The 18,328-nt window shown below is 35.8% G+C and overlaps 2 protein-coding genes across 2 annotated transcripts; one reads left to right on the top strand and one right to left on the bottom strand.

Annotated features, from left to right (window-relative positions):
- The first annotated feature begins 37 nt into the window (after positions 1 to 37).
- On the top strand, positions 38 to 10,753 carry LOC106132894 (peroxisomal membrane protein PEX14). The gene is made up of 6 exons (XM_013332463.2): positions 38 to 282; positions 4,612 to 4,875; positions 5,189 to 5,403; positions 6,092 to 6,301; positions 7,435 to 7,714; positions 8,829 to 10,753. Exons 1-5 carry the CDS (start codon positions 232 to 234, stop codon positions 7,673 to 7,675), a joined length of 981 nt encoding a protein of 326 aa, XP_013187917.1. The 5' UTR covers positions 38 to 231; the 3' UTR covers positions 7,676 to 7,714; positions 8,829 to 10,753.
- LOC106132882 (exostosin-3) lies at positions 10,753 to 17,925 on the bottom strand. The gene is made up of 7 exons (XM_060947216.1): positions 17,155 to 17,925; positions 15,940 to 16,855; positions 15,326 to 15,525; positions 14,356 to 14,469; positions 13,576 to 13,765; positions 11,683 to 11,796; positions 10,753 to 11,268 (listed from the first exon to the last, which is right to left on the bottom strand). The coding sequence occupies exons 1-7, from the start codon at positions 17,382 to 17,384 to the stop codon at positions 11,188 to 11,190; spliced, it is 1,845 nt and encodes a 614-aa protein (XP_060803199.1). The 5' UTR covers positions 17,385 to 17,925; the 3' UTR covers positions 10,753 to 11,187.
- Between the last annotated feature and the right edge of the window lie 403 nt (positions 17,926 to 18,328).

Genomic DNA, 18,328 nt, shown 5'->3' with positions numbered 1-18,328 from the left:
GTGTGTGTGTCTCTACTGTGAATGTCAGTCAGCTGTCAACAGTCTTAATGCTAACGGTTCATTTCATTCAGATGCAGTCAGTCAGTCAGTGCAGTCAAATTGACAAAAGTCGGCAAAAAATAAAATCCTTTTATATTCGTGTTATACAAAATAATTAATGTTGTGAAGTGAAAAGACTTTATTTCCTTAAAATCGGATCTATATATAGGTACTTAGTTAAAATTTGTGAAAATGAGCGCAGAACTGATAACGAACGCTGGAGCCGAAATCCGTGATAATTTGGTAAATTTTCATTTTATTAGTTCTTTGAATTTTATTATAAAAATATTATTTGAATAAATTATTGTCAGTAAATTTCTTTTGAAAATCCTTATGGGATAAAAAACTATGTCAACTTTTTATTCAATTAGCTACCGCTTCAGTATGACCTTCGAACTCTCACAATACAAATCATTATAAATTTAATAGACCTCCAATGTTCTATTCATTCTCAGACTGATGTAGCATACAAATCTTTATGCAAATGCAATTTTTTTTGCCTAATAAAGATGTCTAATTTTCTATCAACATCAAATGGTCACTAATAAAAATACAGAATCTCAATTCCAACACTAGACATCCATCATAAGAGGGTACCTATCGGCTCTATCTGTCCTGTTATCAACAAACACATTTTCCCAATTTTAACTTTAAGGCTTATTTTGCAAAGTCACAGAAGACAGATTAACCATTAGATAACTGTTGTTGGCTCTATCTACCCTTCTCCTTCTTCTTCATGGCTTTAATCCCGGTTGCTTCCTCGCCACTCTGGAGAGGAGCCAGGGGTTAGCCTTTGTTCTTGTTTTTACACAAATTACAACACAACCTCCTGTCTTACCTCCGCAACCTTTGTAGGGGAACCCAACTTGTATTGGATCATATGGCTATCAGCATATCCAGTTGTCTAAATGTGCAGGTTTCCTTGCATTGTTTTTCCTTAACATAAAAGCATTGCTTAGTAATCAAACTAAAACATAACTTTGAAAACTGTGATTATTACATAGGCGCAGTATGACTCGAACCTGTTCCTTAATGCTCCTCAATGCTTTTTATGTGCACTGCCTTATTGATAATGGACATTGATTAATAGATGGATTGATAATGCCTTATATTTTGGTTGACTGGAAGAAATCCCAATTGGGTTAAGTCCACCATTGTATATATTCTTCTAAATCTAATGACTGTTTTGTAATGTGTTATATTTTTTTTTATGTGCAATAGACAGTTTTCCAAACAAAGAAACTATTAATAACAATTTGAGATAACATATTTGATTGAATTTTGAAAAACTATTAGCTAGTAAATCTACATTCACAGTCTAGCTGGTATTGTTATAAAACTCATATGTAATTTCTCATTTTGTATGTCTATTAAATCTGTAAAAAGCTTATTGTTGTTGTTCAGTATTATTTATATTGCATATTATTTATATCATATGCTGGCTAATTAACCTTTGAAAGTTGCGTTCCAGTTCCTGATAGGTTAGTTGATAAGATATCAGTTATGTCTAGAAATAAAGTGCTTCTTAATTTTTGGAACAGTCATAATATGATAAAGGTTTGGGCTAATTTATAAGGTTAAGTAAGCCTTTATCGTTAATATTAAGTTCCAATTAGGCTGTTAATAATGTTTATCAATAAGGGTTAATAATAATTTGCAAAGACAAAGACATTTATTTTCTAAACATAGGTATTGTATAATTATGTTATAATTAAATATATTGAGCCCATTAACCTTATATATTGTAGTAATTTGTCGATTGCAAATTAAATTTGAAAGTTGGATGCCTGTATGTATATGTTTTAAGTAATTAGATACATTAATAATTGAATTATAAATAAAAAACACAAAAAACATTTAAAACAGAACTGTAGTATTGATATCGGTAACAGATGTAGTATTGGTATTGAACCCATACTTCATTTGTTTCTGGTATCAATAATACCTGTAATACTATTATTGGAACCAGTGCAAAAATTATTGTTCAATTATTTGCAGGTTTGTGTCCTGCAAATGAGGAACTTTCTAACTGAGACTGTAAACAATTAAAAATCGACTTGACAAACATTTTAAAACACAAGTGCAGTGATATACACCCATGAGCTTAAGGCGATACATCATAGATTTTGGGTCATTTTCACTTGGTTTTTTCTCATAAAATATAACTTGCATCGTTTCAATATTTTTGGATATGAAAGTAAATATATTCAATTATATTTGTGGAAGATGAAAACACGATTGGAACAAAAATCCTCGATCAAAAAAATTCAGGAACACAAGTCTAGATTTCGATTATTTATCTCAAACTATAAGGATTTAAAATTTGAATTTTGTACCAAATTGAAGATCATTAAAAAATAATAACTTCTGGAAGATGAAATTTCGATTGGATGTTTTGTTTAGACGTAATTAAACTAAATAGATGAAAACAGGAATTAAAATTGTTGCGACAATAGTACTGGACAGTAGAGTGTTGACACTTTATCTCTGTCTCATTCCTACACGACCGGGTGGGATAAAGCGCTATCCTTTGTAAGCGTGCCTTCACTCCGCGGATCACATTCTCCGACGCAGGACCTGTGCCAATCGCTCCGAGCGTCGTTGAAAAATATTCTGCGAAGTATTTTATTTCCCACTTTCATTTTGTTTGAATTTATTTCTGTACATAATTGTCAGCTCAGCTTATTGAATTGTGTCGTTGATCTCTGAATCTTACGCGTCGCTTTTCCGCCGGACGGGGTGATATTACGTAGGTATTTAGGATCGTGGATTTTGATACTTTTTTTTTTTTTTGGTACTTTCTGAAATATACCTATTATAGATAGTTTAGGTTAGTTTTTAATACAGTTTTTTTGTTTCGTTTCGTGTAAATAGGTGTATAATTTTACGTCATGATAGCATGTTAAATGTTAGCATGTTAAAAAAAAACCTTGAAAGAGCTTCCCATATGGGACAATTAAGATGGTGGGTACTAATTACACTTACTAATAGATAGACATATAGATGCCTACTGAGATTTTCTCCGCAAACACTGAAGGTGAAAAATATTTCATTTGATACCGGCTTGTGGCGGGGCGGCAGTAGGTTGATAGATAGATAAAACAACAACAAACAACAGCTCCGCCGCCGTCGGTTATACTGTCACTAGTTGTTGCCCTGGTCTTTGCCTACGGAAACAGTACTTTTTACTGGATGATTGTTCTGTCTTTTTCTATAGGTATTTACTCCTAGGTAACTGTATTATTCAGGGTACCTCCTCAGCTGCAAGACGTCGCAGGGTTTATTTTTCTTCGCTTTCTTCATTTGGCACGATCACAGTCATTATCCCATTATTTGATTGTTATTAATTTTTAGGAAAAATAAATTGTCTCCGATATCGTCGTTGACAATGTCCGAACAGAGAAGTGCGGATGGTGTGGAGTCGACAGTTATATTATGGACTTAGATAGTCATGGCATTATTCCGACGCCGACATCAACGACAACCCAAGATAGAAAACCATATATAGAAAACCATAGGTTCCGTAGCCATTTGGCTACGGAACCCTAAAAATATATGATATACATTACTATGTAAATTACCTTTGATTGAACGAAATCGAATAAGTAATTACGAGTAGGTAGTTTTTTTAAAACCATTACAAACTTATTCATTTTATACAAAATTTTTGCATACATCCGCAACTATATCATTGCTTATAATGTAATTTAATATATGTATGTTTTTTTGTAAAATTATTTTATTGTATCAAAAACAATAAAATATTCGGACTCCATTGCATTCGCAAACTTTATTCGGGTTACGTGAGGTGACGCGCCAGCGGCTTCGGTGCGGCGGCGATCTAGCGGGGCAAGCTGGTCGGGGGTGAGCCCCGCGCGGGGTGAGCCTCTCGCCCGCATCGAGGTACATGTAATCTGAATGTAGCGCCTTAAGCTGCTTGTATAAAATATACATAAATATGGTGCTTCATTTTGCCCTATACTTACTAAAACTCAGTTCACTTTTTTTCTATGTCTATGTTTTATTATTAATACACAAAGCAGCTTAAACTGATGCGTGTACATCACTGCACTTATACATTATACACGCCTCACGCACGCAATCTCACCAACAGTGTCCCAGTCGGCCGCCATTACGTCATAGATTATCTCATTTTCTGTCACTCACACATGCCATTACGACGCTTTACTTTTTTTCAAGCCTCCCTTTTTTCTACGTTTATGAATTAATAATAATGACGGCCTCTATGGCGCAGCGGTAGTACCGACGCTTGTCTGTGACATAGGTGGTCCCGGGTTCGAACCCCGGCCAGGGCATGATGAAAAAAATTTTCTGATTGGCCAGGGTCTTGGATGTTTATCTATACATATAAGTATTTATTATAAAATATAGTATCGTTGAGTTAGCATCTCGTAACACAAGTTTCGAACTTACTTCGAGGCTAAAACAAACTGTGTAATGCGGCCCGAAAAAAAAAAAACATTTCGAAAAACAATATTTCTAAGTATTTAAACGTTTTCAGGCTAAATTCAATAATAAAAAATTTAAATATAATCTGAATTCTCTTTTCAGGTGACGACTGCAGTAAAATTCTTAACAAATCCAAATGTGCAAAGATGTACACTGGAAAGCAAAGAACGCTTCCTTCGTAGCAAAGGTCTGACCGACTTGGAGATACAGAAGGCCATAGAGAAATGCGGGGAAATGATGGATTTACCATCGTTGACGTCTGAACTCATGTTCTTCCATCACTCAAGAAGATCCTGGTTCAGAGACAACATTCTGCCGTTGATTGTCTATGGCGGATTTGCTTATGGCTGTTATTGGTTTTATAAAGTAAGTAATTTGTTCCTTGGTGCCGTGTGGTTCCCGGCATTGTGGAATAGGTCCACTCTGTATCTTTCCAATGGATGTCGTACAAGGCGACTGAGGGAAAGCCTAATAATTCTTTTTGTAGGCGATAGGCTAACAACCTATCATTATTTGAATCACAACTTCATCATTAAGCCAAACAGCTGAACGTTGCCTATCAGTCTTTTCAAGACTATTGGCTCTGTCTACCCTGCAAGGGATATAGACGTGATTAAATTAATATGTATGTTTACAAACATTTCTTATAAGTTTATTGATGTTGATGATACAATTTCAGAACTGCATCCGGCACCTACTCTTCGTTGAAGAGCCGAAACGCAAGTCCACAGCGGAGTGCATAGACGAACTGCGCAAATCACTGGACATCCTGAACTCGAACGTTTCTTCTTTAAGGGGTGAGATGCAGACTTCGGTGCAACAGAACGCCCTGCGCAGTCAACTCGACAATATTAAATCTGACATAGCGTCGGTAAAAGGAATATTGCTCAATAGGTATGTATGTTGGTAAATGTATGAAGATGCTCTTACGGTGATGGAAAATTATACAATAAGTAGATTAACAAGCTTATCTTTTGGTTGGTGCCGTGTGGTTTCCGGCACCAATTAAAATAAAGAACAGGACCGTCTGCGTCTCATTTCCATGGATGTTCGTAAAAGGCGACAAGCTTATAAATTTGAGATTCCTCGTTTAGGCGATTAGCAACCTGTCACTATTTGAATCTCAATTCTATCATTAAGCTGAACGTGAACGTCATTAGTCTTTACAAGACTGTTGACTGATATAGACGTGATTATATGTATGTATGTACATATATCTTTGGTTAAACAACATTGATTGAAGTCGAATTAATTACATAAAAATAAGTTTACCCCCGCTTCCGAAGCGACAGTGCAGAAAAAGCGGTAACGCAGTACAAGTAGAACGTAAAAGTTATGTAGTTCAAAAGAAATTTTATTTTATTATGTTCTATTCTTGGGCGACTAAGGGGTAGGCTTATAAACTTGGGATTCTTCTTTAAGGCGATGGGCTAGCAGCCCGTCACTATTTGAATCTAAATTCTATCATTAAGCCAAATAGCTATCAGTCAGAACGTGGCCTATCAGTCTTTTCAAGACTGTTGGCTCTGTCTACCCCGCAAAAGATACAAACGTGATAACATGTATGTCCATCATTTAACAGGAACCAGTTCCCGACGATCAAGACTCGTTCTGAGCCACCTTCGATACCGTCATGGCAACAGCAGTCCCAGGAAGCGACGTCCACGGAAGCAGCAGGTGACGACAAGAAGAAGTCGCACAGAAGTAGAAGCCAAAGGTCCGAGTCGGGGGGCTCCAACTCCAGCGAGGGTGAGCAGGCGACGAAGAACAGCGATAGCAGCCTTGAAATCATGTGAGTGTTAAATAAATATCGGCCGTGTGGTTCCCGGCACTAGATAATGATTAGGACCACTTCATGTCTTTCACATGGATGTCGTAAAAAGCGACTAAGGGGTAGGCTAATAAATTGGGGATTCTTCTTTTAGGCGATGGGGCTAGCTGTCATTATTTGAATCTCAATTCCATCATTGGGCTATACCTACAGCTGAGCATGGCGTTGCATTCTTTTCGGGACCGTTGGTTCAGTCTACCCCGTAAGGGATAAAGACGTGATTGTATGTATTTGACGGCCTCTGTGGCGCAGCGGTAGTACGCTTGTCTGTGTCACCGGAGGTCCCGGGTTCGAATCCCGGCCAGGGCATGATGAGAAAAGAACTTTCTCTGATTGGCCTGGGTCTTGGATGTTTATCTATATAAGTATTTATTATTATTATAAAGTAAAGTATCGTTGAGTGAGTATCTCGTAACACAAGTCTCGAACTTACTTCGAGGCTAACTCAATCTGTGTAATTTGTCCCGTATATATTTATTATTTATGTATCGTTGTTTTCGTGTCTCGTAACAAATTGTCGACTTATTTTGAGATTTGAGGCTTACTCAATTTGTGTTTTAAGTCTCGTATACATTATTAATTTCTGAACAGTGATCAGGATAGGAATAAGTAATTAAACATCGATGCCTCTGTTCGAATCAAAAGATTGTTTGTTTGTTATATCTAGTATTACACAGAAATTTACACAATTAAAAGTAACAGTAAATAGTTCACTTGCAATGGCTGACTTATCCCATGAACGGATCTCTTCCAGTCAACCGGAATAAAGGAACTATAGTATAATTAAAAAAAAAACGTTAGTTTTCATCGTTACCGCGGATCGAACCTGATAGGGGCATAAACATAGGTACATATAGTCACGTCAATTACCCTTGCGGGGTAGACAGAGGTCTTGAAAAGACTGACAGGCCACGTTCAGCTGTATGGCTCAATGATAGAATTGAGATTAGAATAGTATCAAGTTGCTAGTCCATATCCTAAAAGAAGAGTCCCCAAGTTTACAAGCCTATCCCTTAGTCGCCTAAAGGCAATTATACTTTGATCATTTTCACTGTAGGATAACCTAGCATAAAATTCAAAATATTTTCCACCAGGAGCATGCCATCGACTGATAAAATGAGAGAAAAACCTAAGAAGCCTTTATCAGCATATAGGATGTGGTTAAACAGTTATAGAGACACGTTATTTGCTAACTTTCCCAAGTTAAGTGTAACAGAGAGAGCCAAAAAGGGGCATGAAATTTGGAAAAATTTGCCCCCGAGCGAGAAGAGTGCATGGGAACATAGAGCTGCGACCGCTAGAAAAGAGTACGAAGTGTTTTATGATGATTTATGAAGATATAGAAGCGTACGCGGTTCGAGATTTGATTATTTTGTGGGTAGTTGCATAATTTTTTTTATTTTTTACAGGTTAATGTAACTTGGGATTCTTCTTTTAGGGGATGGGCTTGTCCTGTCACTATTTGAACTGGGGATTTTTCTTTTTTTTTCACTATTTTTTAGAATAGAATAGAAAAGATTTATTTTCAAAATTGGATACAAGGTATCACTTATTGACGTCACATAACTTAAATCTAATTGAATTTGAATATAAATTCCATTATTGAGCCATACAGCTGAACGTGGCCTTTCAGTCTTTGCGAGATTATATGTATGTATGAATGTATCTTGTTTAACTGAAAAGCCTAGGTCATGGTGAGAAGCTGGTGTAGTTAAGATTATTATATGTCTATACTAATATTATACAGCTGAAGAGTTTATTTGTTTGAACGCGCTAATCTCAGGAACTGGTTCGAATTGAAAAATTCTTTTTGCGTTGAATAGACCATTTATCGAGGAAGGCTTTAGGCTATATAACATCAGGTTGCAACTTTAAGGAGCAAAGAAATAATGGAAAACGGGGAAAATTATTCATCCTTGAGGGCTTCAATGGTGCCCAAAATAACTATTCCACGCGGACGAAGTCGCGGACACAGCTAGTATGTAATAGTCGTTCAAGCCGATTTTCTTTTTTTCGGCACATGTTTTTTTTTTATTATTTGGGTACATTTGACCTCAGTCTGCTGGTGGTAAGCAAGATGAGGCCTAAGATGGTGCAAGCAAGCTCAAATAGTGCCTATTCACTCTTACCTTTAAAATCCCCAAGTTGTATGTATCGGGTGAGAGCCAGGAGGGAGTTCCACTTGTCACCAATAACTTGTCGCTCGGGTATTCATGTGCCATGTCTTTTTAAAACATATTGTATACTAGAGGCCGCCCGCGACTTCGTCCGCGTGGAATCAATCCCGCGGGAACTCCGGGATAAAAAGCCTATATGTTATTCTGGGTCTTCATCGTAATCGGTTCAGTAGTTTTTGCGTGAAAGGGTAACAAACATCCATACTGACTGACAGAAAACATACAGCTGAAACTACAGGAGTACTAAGTAAACTTAAGCGTCAGGAAGTGTACACATCTTTATAAAAATGATTTTTTTATCTTTATTTCAGAACATGAAAAGACATCAATATCATCCGACTACAGTGACCTTCATTTATATTATTAGAATATATCCAATTATAAAAGGATGCGGGTAGTGGTATGTTTATAGTACAGTCAAGAAGTAAAGTTCAAGTTTTGTGGCAAATTTCATCCAAAAACAATGTATTGTATGAAAACTGTAAAGGAAAATGTTTGGATCATATGCTTTATTGAAAATGGTACAAAAAAAATGTCGAAGTTAAATTGAACTTACTGTCTAGTCTCAATTTATAATTTATTTATATATGGATTGTTGTATTCGACTGTAACTATTTTATTATATGAAAAAAAAATGTTCTATTTCCTTAGTGAAATCCATTTTTCTTCAGTGTAGTTTCTTGTCATTCTTCCACTCTCTGTTTTATTTTTTAATTTTTTTTATGAAAATCTCATTCAATCATTTATTATTTACATTCCTTTGGATAACTTTATGTCATGGTACAGTTACAATATTTCTGGTAGTAATAAAGACAAGGATTAAAATTCCTGCAAGCACAGAAAAAATCACCCCAAAACCCACTTTTTGTGTTAAAATTTGTGCCTGTTTAGGAAAAAGCATGCCAGCTCAGTAACTTCCATGAAAATTCCGTTTGAAATTGTTAGCTGTTCGCCTTTTTTCCATTGTATACTTATAATTTGCCATAATTATTTATCTTCACGGATATACAGCTGTCTAAGTTTTGTATATATGTACTTTAACAGACTAATTTATTATTTAAATTGGTATTTTTATGCTTGCTACCAATTTTCGAAACGATGTATCATACATCTTATCTTCATACATACTTTATATCATCATGTTGTTTTGGTTTTATGTTCTTGAATTATTCAATATGTAATTTTAAAATAAATATTTTAGGACAATTAATGATAACTGTTGTAATTTTAGAATATGTGTGTACTGGTAGTTTTTGAGAGATGTACGTCTTTTGTAATGTATGAATGAATGTGAATTTTACTAATACGGGGCATATTGTTGAATATTTTCGATTTAGATTTACGAGTATCGAGTCCAATTGGCTTAGTATGTATTTGCCACAAAAAAAAACCTTTTGTATTTTGGGTATTCTCTTCTTCCTCCTGGCGTCAGTCCCAGTCACATCCTCACCTCTCTGGAGAGGAGCCTGGGGTGAGCCTTTTGATTGAGTGAGTCAGGTTTCGACGTGACAAAGTCTTATAATTCGATTGAGCCGGCTGCACGCACGAAAAAGCATGACTCATGCGGCGTTACCTCGCTCTGAGGCGTTCCATATAAGGTTTGAAGTGCAAGCGAGAGCGCGGAACGAGCGACAAAGAGGCACAATTGGCCTTCGCGTTCGGCAGCGTATACCTCCTTCTCTATATACATACAAATCTATTAAACAAATGAATTTTTTATTAATGCTTAATTAATCAGTATTTTCTTAAGACGTTGTCACATTCAACTATCGTCAGTAAACCGACTTTACAGACAACCTATTTTTACACGAAGTTACTCCCATCCTAACCTAACCCTAACCTATAAGGTATATACGAGGCGTATAATTTGTATGTAAGTCGCTGTACAGTGAGATCCATAAAAGTCTGATTGCAGTTGATTGATTAGCAGAGATTTAAATCTTACTGAACAATGACGAACGACACATGTTTATAGCAAATTGAAAAGTAATGATATGTATCGCTTGATTATTATTACTAGCAAAAAATGCTAGATTTTTTAGAAAGCAATTTAGTGCGTGTTAAAAGAAAATTAATGTTACTATCATTGTAATAAGTCAGTCATATAAAATACTTCATTTTAACTTCTTTGTTAGTAATCAGTTTTTTTTTTATAAAAAATGTTCAACGTTTGCCCGTCGCGTATATTAATATGTGTATCACTTTGTTTTGTGATAAATAAACCAATGACAATTGAGTAATGTATTTTATTACAGCTAAAAAAAGTTTTGACAATTTTTTTTTTATTAGGGAATTCTTAAATGGTTTAGTTATGTGGAGAGGATTAATGAAGCAGTTTGACTAAGCAAATTTACAAGGAGAGTGTGAATGAGAATGTTGGAATGGGAAGGCCTAGACGAGCGTACTTTGATCAAATTGGGGTGTTCTGGCAAAGGGTCAGGTCAAGAGTACCCGAAACCGACGAGCTTGCATGAAGAAAGTTATGAATGTGGATGAAGAGAAAGAAGTCTCTGTCTACCCCTCCTGGAAAGTGGCCTGATTTTAGGTATGTATGTATTATATTCTCAGTTGCAGTTTATCTTCCGTATGGATTAATAAAAAAATACGGTCGAATTTAGAACCTCTTTTTGAAGTCTGGTTAAAAAGGCGACATCCATTAAACTTTGAAGTTTATATCTGTTTATACAAAGGCTTCTTGGCAAAAGATTTCACACGATAATGTGTGGTAAGCAGCGGATTATAGCCCATTACCTGAAAAATATAAATGTCAAATGACGAGCTGTCAACTAAACCTTCTGATCGGCCTCGGTGGCACAGCGGTAGTGCGCTTGCTTGCACCGGGTTCGAATCCCGGCCAGGGCATGATGAAAAACAAAATTTCTCTGATTGGCCTGGGTCTTGGATGTTTATCTAAGATATAAGTATTTATCATAAAATATAGTATCGTTGGGTTAGTATCTCGTAACACAAGTCTCGAACTTATTGGAGGCTAACTCAATCTGTGTAATCTGTTCCGTATTTATTTATTGCGTGTTCCCAGCTGCAAAACAACTGGACCGATATTGACGAAATTAGGCAAAGAGATAGAATAATGGCTTTTGTTCTGGAAATACCCACGAGTACAAATGCTTATAGTAAGTAAAAGGTAATCAAATCGTTACCTACCTTTGTAAAGAATTGCAAACATTTGTCCCTGTCTCTATAGTGAAATTTATCGTTAGACAATTTGTCATAGGCATTTTTTATGCTATCTGGTTTCGATGATAAATTTGTTGACACCTAAAATGAAAGACGTAGTTAATTAAAGTTTTATTCATTGTTTAAATACCAAAGGTAAATTAGACTACAACATTAGAAACAGCAATTTGATCGCACTGACTGCATCCGTATAAACATTAAAACACGACTCCCTCCTGGAAGGATAGGCAAAGACATGGGAAAAAAAATAACGACTTTCTTATAAGTATACTGAAATTAAATTAAAAAAAAAAAAACTCGTACGAACTCGCTAATGGGCTTAAATATTGGGTATCATTTAAGCTATCACCAATTTAATTAGTTTTGTGTTTCTTAAATAATAGGGTTTGTCCTCAACATAGTAGATCTGTCACGAAAATGTAGTCACCAAACAATGCAAAATCAGTTCCACAATAAATCACCTAAAATCCTGAGATATAAGGTCTAGTACCAAATAAATGTTTTTGTATGTATTATAATAGGTGTGTCCTAATAAGTATTTAAGCAAACTAATTTAAAGAGATCACCAATAAATCATATTATGTTACTAGAAAATTGCATTAAGTTCAAATAAAAAATTAGGGTTGTCATCATCGTTTCAACCAAAAGATTCTGCTACTTAACTAGACTCCCAAGGTTCTAAATTTCCACTGGTAGTATAAATTATATTTAAATAAATTTTTTAGCAGAGTAGTAAATAAAACAATTAAAGTTAAAATAATCAATATTTATTGTTGAAAATAATTACCACTGAACAATCAGCGCTGGTTTAAAATAGCTGGCTTATGGCTAGCAGAATTACTATTCTCTATTATCTACTGATAAAACACTTAAGTTAACTACTACCCATCGTTGAGGCCGGATTGGTCAATTTTTAAAGCGCGCCAATAGGTCTCCGCCCCTTTGATCATTTTTTCATTAAAATTATAAATTGATGTATTAAATTGGTAACGAATACTATTAATTTAATATCTGAACGAAATAAAATGTTACTACTGTATTGGTGACAAAATATCAAATAAAAAGGAGTCGCAGTCAGGGATCGATAATCGATTTATTTGGTGACAGATCTACCATTCTGAGCACAGAGCTATTATTTAAGTAACAAAACTGTTATTATAAGAACGAAGTTTATATTCATGTAATTCAATATAATTTTATTGGTTATCGATCTCTTATTTTACACATATATTAACATTAATTTGATAATTCATACCTGGGAACAATTTTTGTTTATCTGAGAACGAAAATATTTCGTGGCGATAGATCTATTTATTAGGTGATACAACTTGATGACAAATATAAATTTTGGTGATAGAAAATATAGTTCCCTTAAATATTTTCGCGCCATACAAACATTCTGGGTTTTATTAGACTTCTGTGCAGATAACTTTACTTAAAAGTGGTAACTACCTACTTATTACTGTAGGTACCTACCTTCTTTCGCATCATTGACAATCACTACTTCGATGTAGGCTTTGTGGTATAAATATTAACTTAGTAATTCCACGATTTAGTTTTCAAAGATCTGTAAATTGACGTCCGGTGAAAATGCTCTAGTGTAGTTTGTTCCGCCGCTTCTACAATACGCTTTGGAAGCGGTAGTAGATATAATTAGATAAAAGTGATGTGACGTCGATAAGTGATACCTACCTTCTATCCAACTTTGACAATAAATCAATTGAACGTGGCCATTCAGTCTTTTCAAGACTGTTGGCTCTGTCTACCCCGCAAGGGATATAGACGTGACCATATGTATGTATGTATGTAAATCAATTGTATTCTATTCTTATACCTATAAAGAAAAAAACATACAACAACCTTCACCGGCGGCTTCCTAGTAATGTGCGAGACCAAAAAGTTCATAGCAATGTCTTCGCAGTTCATATGGTCGTCTACGAAACTTCTTACAGCTTGTGGCAAGACACGCCAATACGCCCACAAGAAGTAACGGTGGATGAACGCCGCTCCGGTCAGGACCATGCTGATTTCACATTGGATTGTGTTTTCGCTAAAAAAATATAAAAACAATATACCTACCTACCTACATTTTTGCCGTATGTTTCCCGGCAATAGAAAAAAGTATAGGATCACTTTATCTCTTTCCCCGTGGATGTAAAAGGCGATTAAGGGACAGGCGTATAAACTTGGGATTCTTTTTTGACGCACACTGAAAATTTTCTTAGTTACCATACCTGCATGGAGCATAGGAGCTTGCATTATTAATACCCCTATTTTTCTTTTAGTCGCCATTTACGACATCCATGGAGAGTTCGGTCCTTTAAAGCTGCTGTGAAAATGTATATCTAACTAGCAGTGCCAGCGACTTCGTCCGCGTGGAAAAGTTATTTTGGGCATCATTGAAGCCCTCAAGGATAAATAAGTTTCCCCTTTTTTTTTCACATTTTCCATTATTTCCTCGCTCCTTATAGTTGCAGCGTGATGTTATATAGCCTAAAGCCTTCCTCGATAAATGGTCTATTCAACACAAAAAGAATTTTCCAATTCGAACCAGTAGTTCCTGAGATTAGCGCGTTCATAAAAACAAACTCTTCAGCTTTATAATATTAAGTATAGATTTATATAAAAATTATAACATACATGTTCCGTTCAATTTTGTACAAAGTTGAATATACGAATGCATTCCCTTTTTCGTCCCATTCGTAATTTCGTCCGAAAAAGCCGACGATTTGGTCTCTATGTTCGCGCCACACTCTAAAACAACAGGTAAACATTGTATTTTATCATATTACTAGCTGTGTCCGCGACTTCGTCCGTGTGGAATAGTTATTTTGGGCATCATTGAAATCCTCAAGGATGAATAATTTTCCCCGTTTTTTTTTTCACATTTTCCTTTGTTTCTACGCTCCTAGAAGTTGCAGCGTGATGTTGTATAGCCTAAAGCCTTCTTCAATAAATGGTCTATTCAACACAAAAAAAAAATTCAATTCGAACCATAAGTTCCTGAGATTAGCGCTTTCAAACAAACAAACTCTTCAGCTTTATAATATTAGTAAAATGTTGTGGGTTTACTGGAAGAAATTTCTCTAGAAATAAGTAGAGCCCTTGTACTAAATTTCTATAGTTCTATTCTTATTTTTTTTTCTTTGGTGTACATCGATATATAAATAAATAAAGATATATTTACTTATTTAAATTTCGTATAAACCAATTAATCATAACAATGTATTATGTCGTCCACATTTCTACTCTAACATTTGGTAATTGTAAAGTTGACGTTATCAAAGAAAATGCTGCAGCGCAATTTGTTACTGCTTCTTCTGCACTGACGCTTTGGAAGCGGCAGTAAACTTTGTTTTAAGTAATTTATTTGACGTCAACCAATGTTGTGAAACCAAAAGATATGACAATCGATGGAATTGAGATAAAAACAGTAGCAGGTTGCTAATCCATCACCTAAAAAAAGAATCTCTAAATTATTAGTCTATCCCTTACTCACCTTTTACGACATCCAAAGAGATGGAGTTGCTTTGTTCTAAAGTGCTGGGAAACCCCTAACTGCTATAAAACTAAAACCTTAAGCCGTTACGTGGAGAAAAATAATTCTTACTTGAAAGCAAAATATATTTCATCTCGCTTCGGCGCATCGTCGTCATCCAAACAAAATACTGCTTCAGTTTCAATAAGGTGGTAAGGAAGAAAGCGATTGTTCAGGGAATTTCCAGAGCCATGTACTCTTACTATAGGAGGTCCAGATGTTGGCCAATCGATAGTTGAAGGCTTAGCCGGTCCATTGCAGACTACAATTATCTGTAAATCATGAACGAAAATGGCGTCTGTATAATCAACGATTAGATTGACGTCAGTCTTTTCAAGACTGTTGGCTCTGTCTTTCTCGCAAGGGATGTGAACGTGGGTAGTACCAAATCAATCCAAATAGAGAATTATAGGTACCTATGCACCGGGATTGGTACTTGATATTTATGTTTTATAGCGGGCAACATTGTAGGCCCTTTCGGGGAGACATCTCTTGTTGTTATCCCGTAGTTGGCTTTTACTTCTCAATCTCGCCCCGCTATAGTTTTGTATATAAAAAAAAAACGAAAGTACCTACCTACGTCATTGATAATTTGTAATCAACAATATATATGTAAACTGAAAGAGCAAGCTAATATCTAATTTCCAAAAAGATAAGCTATCATTCCACCGGAGTAAAATATTCACCTTATTCAAAAATCGCAGGTTAGACAGCGCATTAAGGACTTTAGCCAGCATTTTTGTCCTGTTATACGTCAAGATAATAACAGTAAACTGTTCCACCGGCCGATCTCCCGCTAAACTCTTGCAGGATCTGTGAAACCGCTTTGCGACGGCTTCGTCCACAAAGCGAGGTTCCGGCGTCATCATGGGATCCCACGGCAACTGCGGATACAACGCAAATGGATCGCCCCAAACATTCCACTGTTCATAGCCATTAAGTAAACCTACTGTGAAGTTCCGCTTAAAATTTCTTGATGGAAATGCCTTAACTCTGTTTGTCTTATTCGAAGGATAGTAATCATATTCGCCCGTAGACAACGAGGCTACTGGCCGTGGTGGAATGCTCAATCTGTTTCTGATAACTGCTAATAAAGTGTCCAAAACAGTTTGCATGGAACCGAAATACCGCTCCAACAACATGCGACCTTGACTCCGAAACGCTAGAATGTCTTCTAACGTCATGGTCTTTAACAAGAAGAGCAGCTCTTTGACACGTACTATCGACAGAGAAATAACTGCCTTCCGCCAATCCAATACTTCTTCGAATGGCAAACGAATCCTATCCCCACCGAGTACGACAGGAATCGCTCCTGATTCTAACGCCTCGTAAAGTCTCGTTTGGAATGAAAACGTTGAATCATATGTCGTATTTATTGGAGCAAATATGACCACAAAAGTAGACTTTCTCAGCAGTTTTCTTCTAGTCTCGCGCGTGTAGCATAATGCCCAGTCTCGAATCGTACGTTCAAATAGTTGGTCAACATATTCACAGTTGAATTCTACATAAATTTTGTCGTATTTGACCTCTGTTCGCATGTTGTAAAAATATTGTTTTAGAGTTTCTAATAGGCTTGATTTTGTCGCTGAAAATCCCTGGAAACTAATAAAAAAACAGATAGTTCACTTTCAAATAGTTTTTGGTACTGAGCTGAGAATAGGATCAGTAGGTATCTTTCCCATGGCTGTAAGTAGTAAAAGACCATTACGTAATAGGCTAATAAACTTGACATTGTTCTTGTAGGCTAGCAACCTATTATTAATTGAATCTCCATCTCATCATTTAGCCATAATTCTGAACGAGGCCTTTTAATTTTTTTCAAGGCTCTGTCTTCGGGAAGATATACTTATTTCAATGTATGTAGGCTGCTAGAAAACCTACTGCTAATAAATTTAGCTTACCTAAAAAGATACTTTCGTTTAGGCGGTGCTATAGGAGGAATTCGCGTCCATAATTCGACGTTGAGGGGACCTAGTACTGGAGGGGTGACAATGTCGTAGCCTGGTCGGAATGAATTGCGAGTAAACGTGGTCTGGGCTAGAATCGCATCACCGGTGTCTTCAGCGAATCCATTCTGATCCAGATTTACTAGAACGTGGTTAGAACCCGTACGCTGCCAAAATGGCAACATTTTAACTCTTGTTTCATTGAAATAAAATATTTCCGACCTGAAATGGTATACAACTTTTTAGAAAGGGCAAATTCAAAACACTTTTGAACATTATAGGTAGTAAGATTATCTAACTTACTCAATACTATCATTATAACTGACTTTCCCGAAAAGGGCGAGAAATATGCAAGCTTTCTCAGGATTAGTGGTAAGCAAATTGTTTTTATTCAAAATTTGTCTTAGCCATGTCGTTGTTAAGTGATTTGTTTCTGAAGTTACTGCAAGATCATAAAGATATATGAAGAAATCGCCTAAGAGGGGGCAACGTGAACAATTAAAACAAGAAAACATCGTGCAGTGAAGATCCGAAGTGGGATTGGAATGTGTTAGGTTTACGGGCGGCGTTTTTGATACAAATTGTCCAAACTCCGTTTTATGTACAGATTTAGTCTGAATAGAAGACTTGGGTAGATATGAATGGGCTGAGTGGACACTGCTTGTTGTTGGTTCATTTTGCACCAATGAACTCTCCTCTTGTGGCAGTAATTTCTGTAAATAAAGCATCATAAATTTCTAGAAAAACATAAGAAAACTAAATAATAATTATACCCTTAAATATGTAAGTCTGTCTTCGTTGCTTAATTGTAAAATAATCAACAGAGTTTAAAATAACACATACAAAAACTAACCTTTATATTGGACAAATTATTGCGACGATAAGTCCAGAATATGACCACAAATGTTGTGATGAGAACTAATAATCGTGTCTTTTTGTTGCTACACCAATAAAACAGCCGTTCATGTAATATTATATTTTTTGGACTATGGTAGTTTTTTGATCCCATGATACGTCAACATCCAAGACTAGGTAGAAAATATTCTAATACTTCGTGCAATAAAATCCACACATAATCAAGTATTTTGTAAATCAATATCTCAACTATTGCACTTAACTGTTCCTAACG

The sequence above is a fragment of the Amyelois transitella genome, chromosome 13, assembly GCF_032362555.1.
Source record: "Amyelois transitella isolate CPQ chromosome 13, ilAmyTran1.1, whole genome shotgun sequence".
NCBI classification, from domain to species: domain Eukaryota; kingdom Metazoa; phylum Arthropoda; class Insecta; order Lepidoptera; family Pyralidae; genus Amyelois; species Amyelois transitella.
The sequence above is the reverse complement of the archived record's forward strand: the minus strand, read 5'-3'. Positions and strand labels throughout refer to the sequence as shown.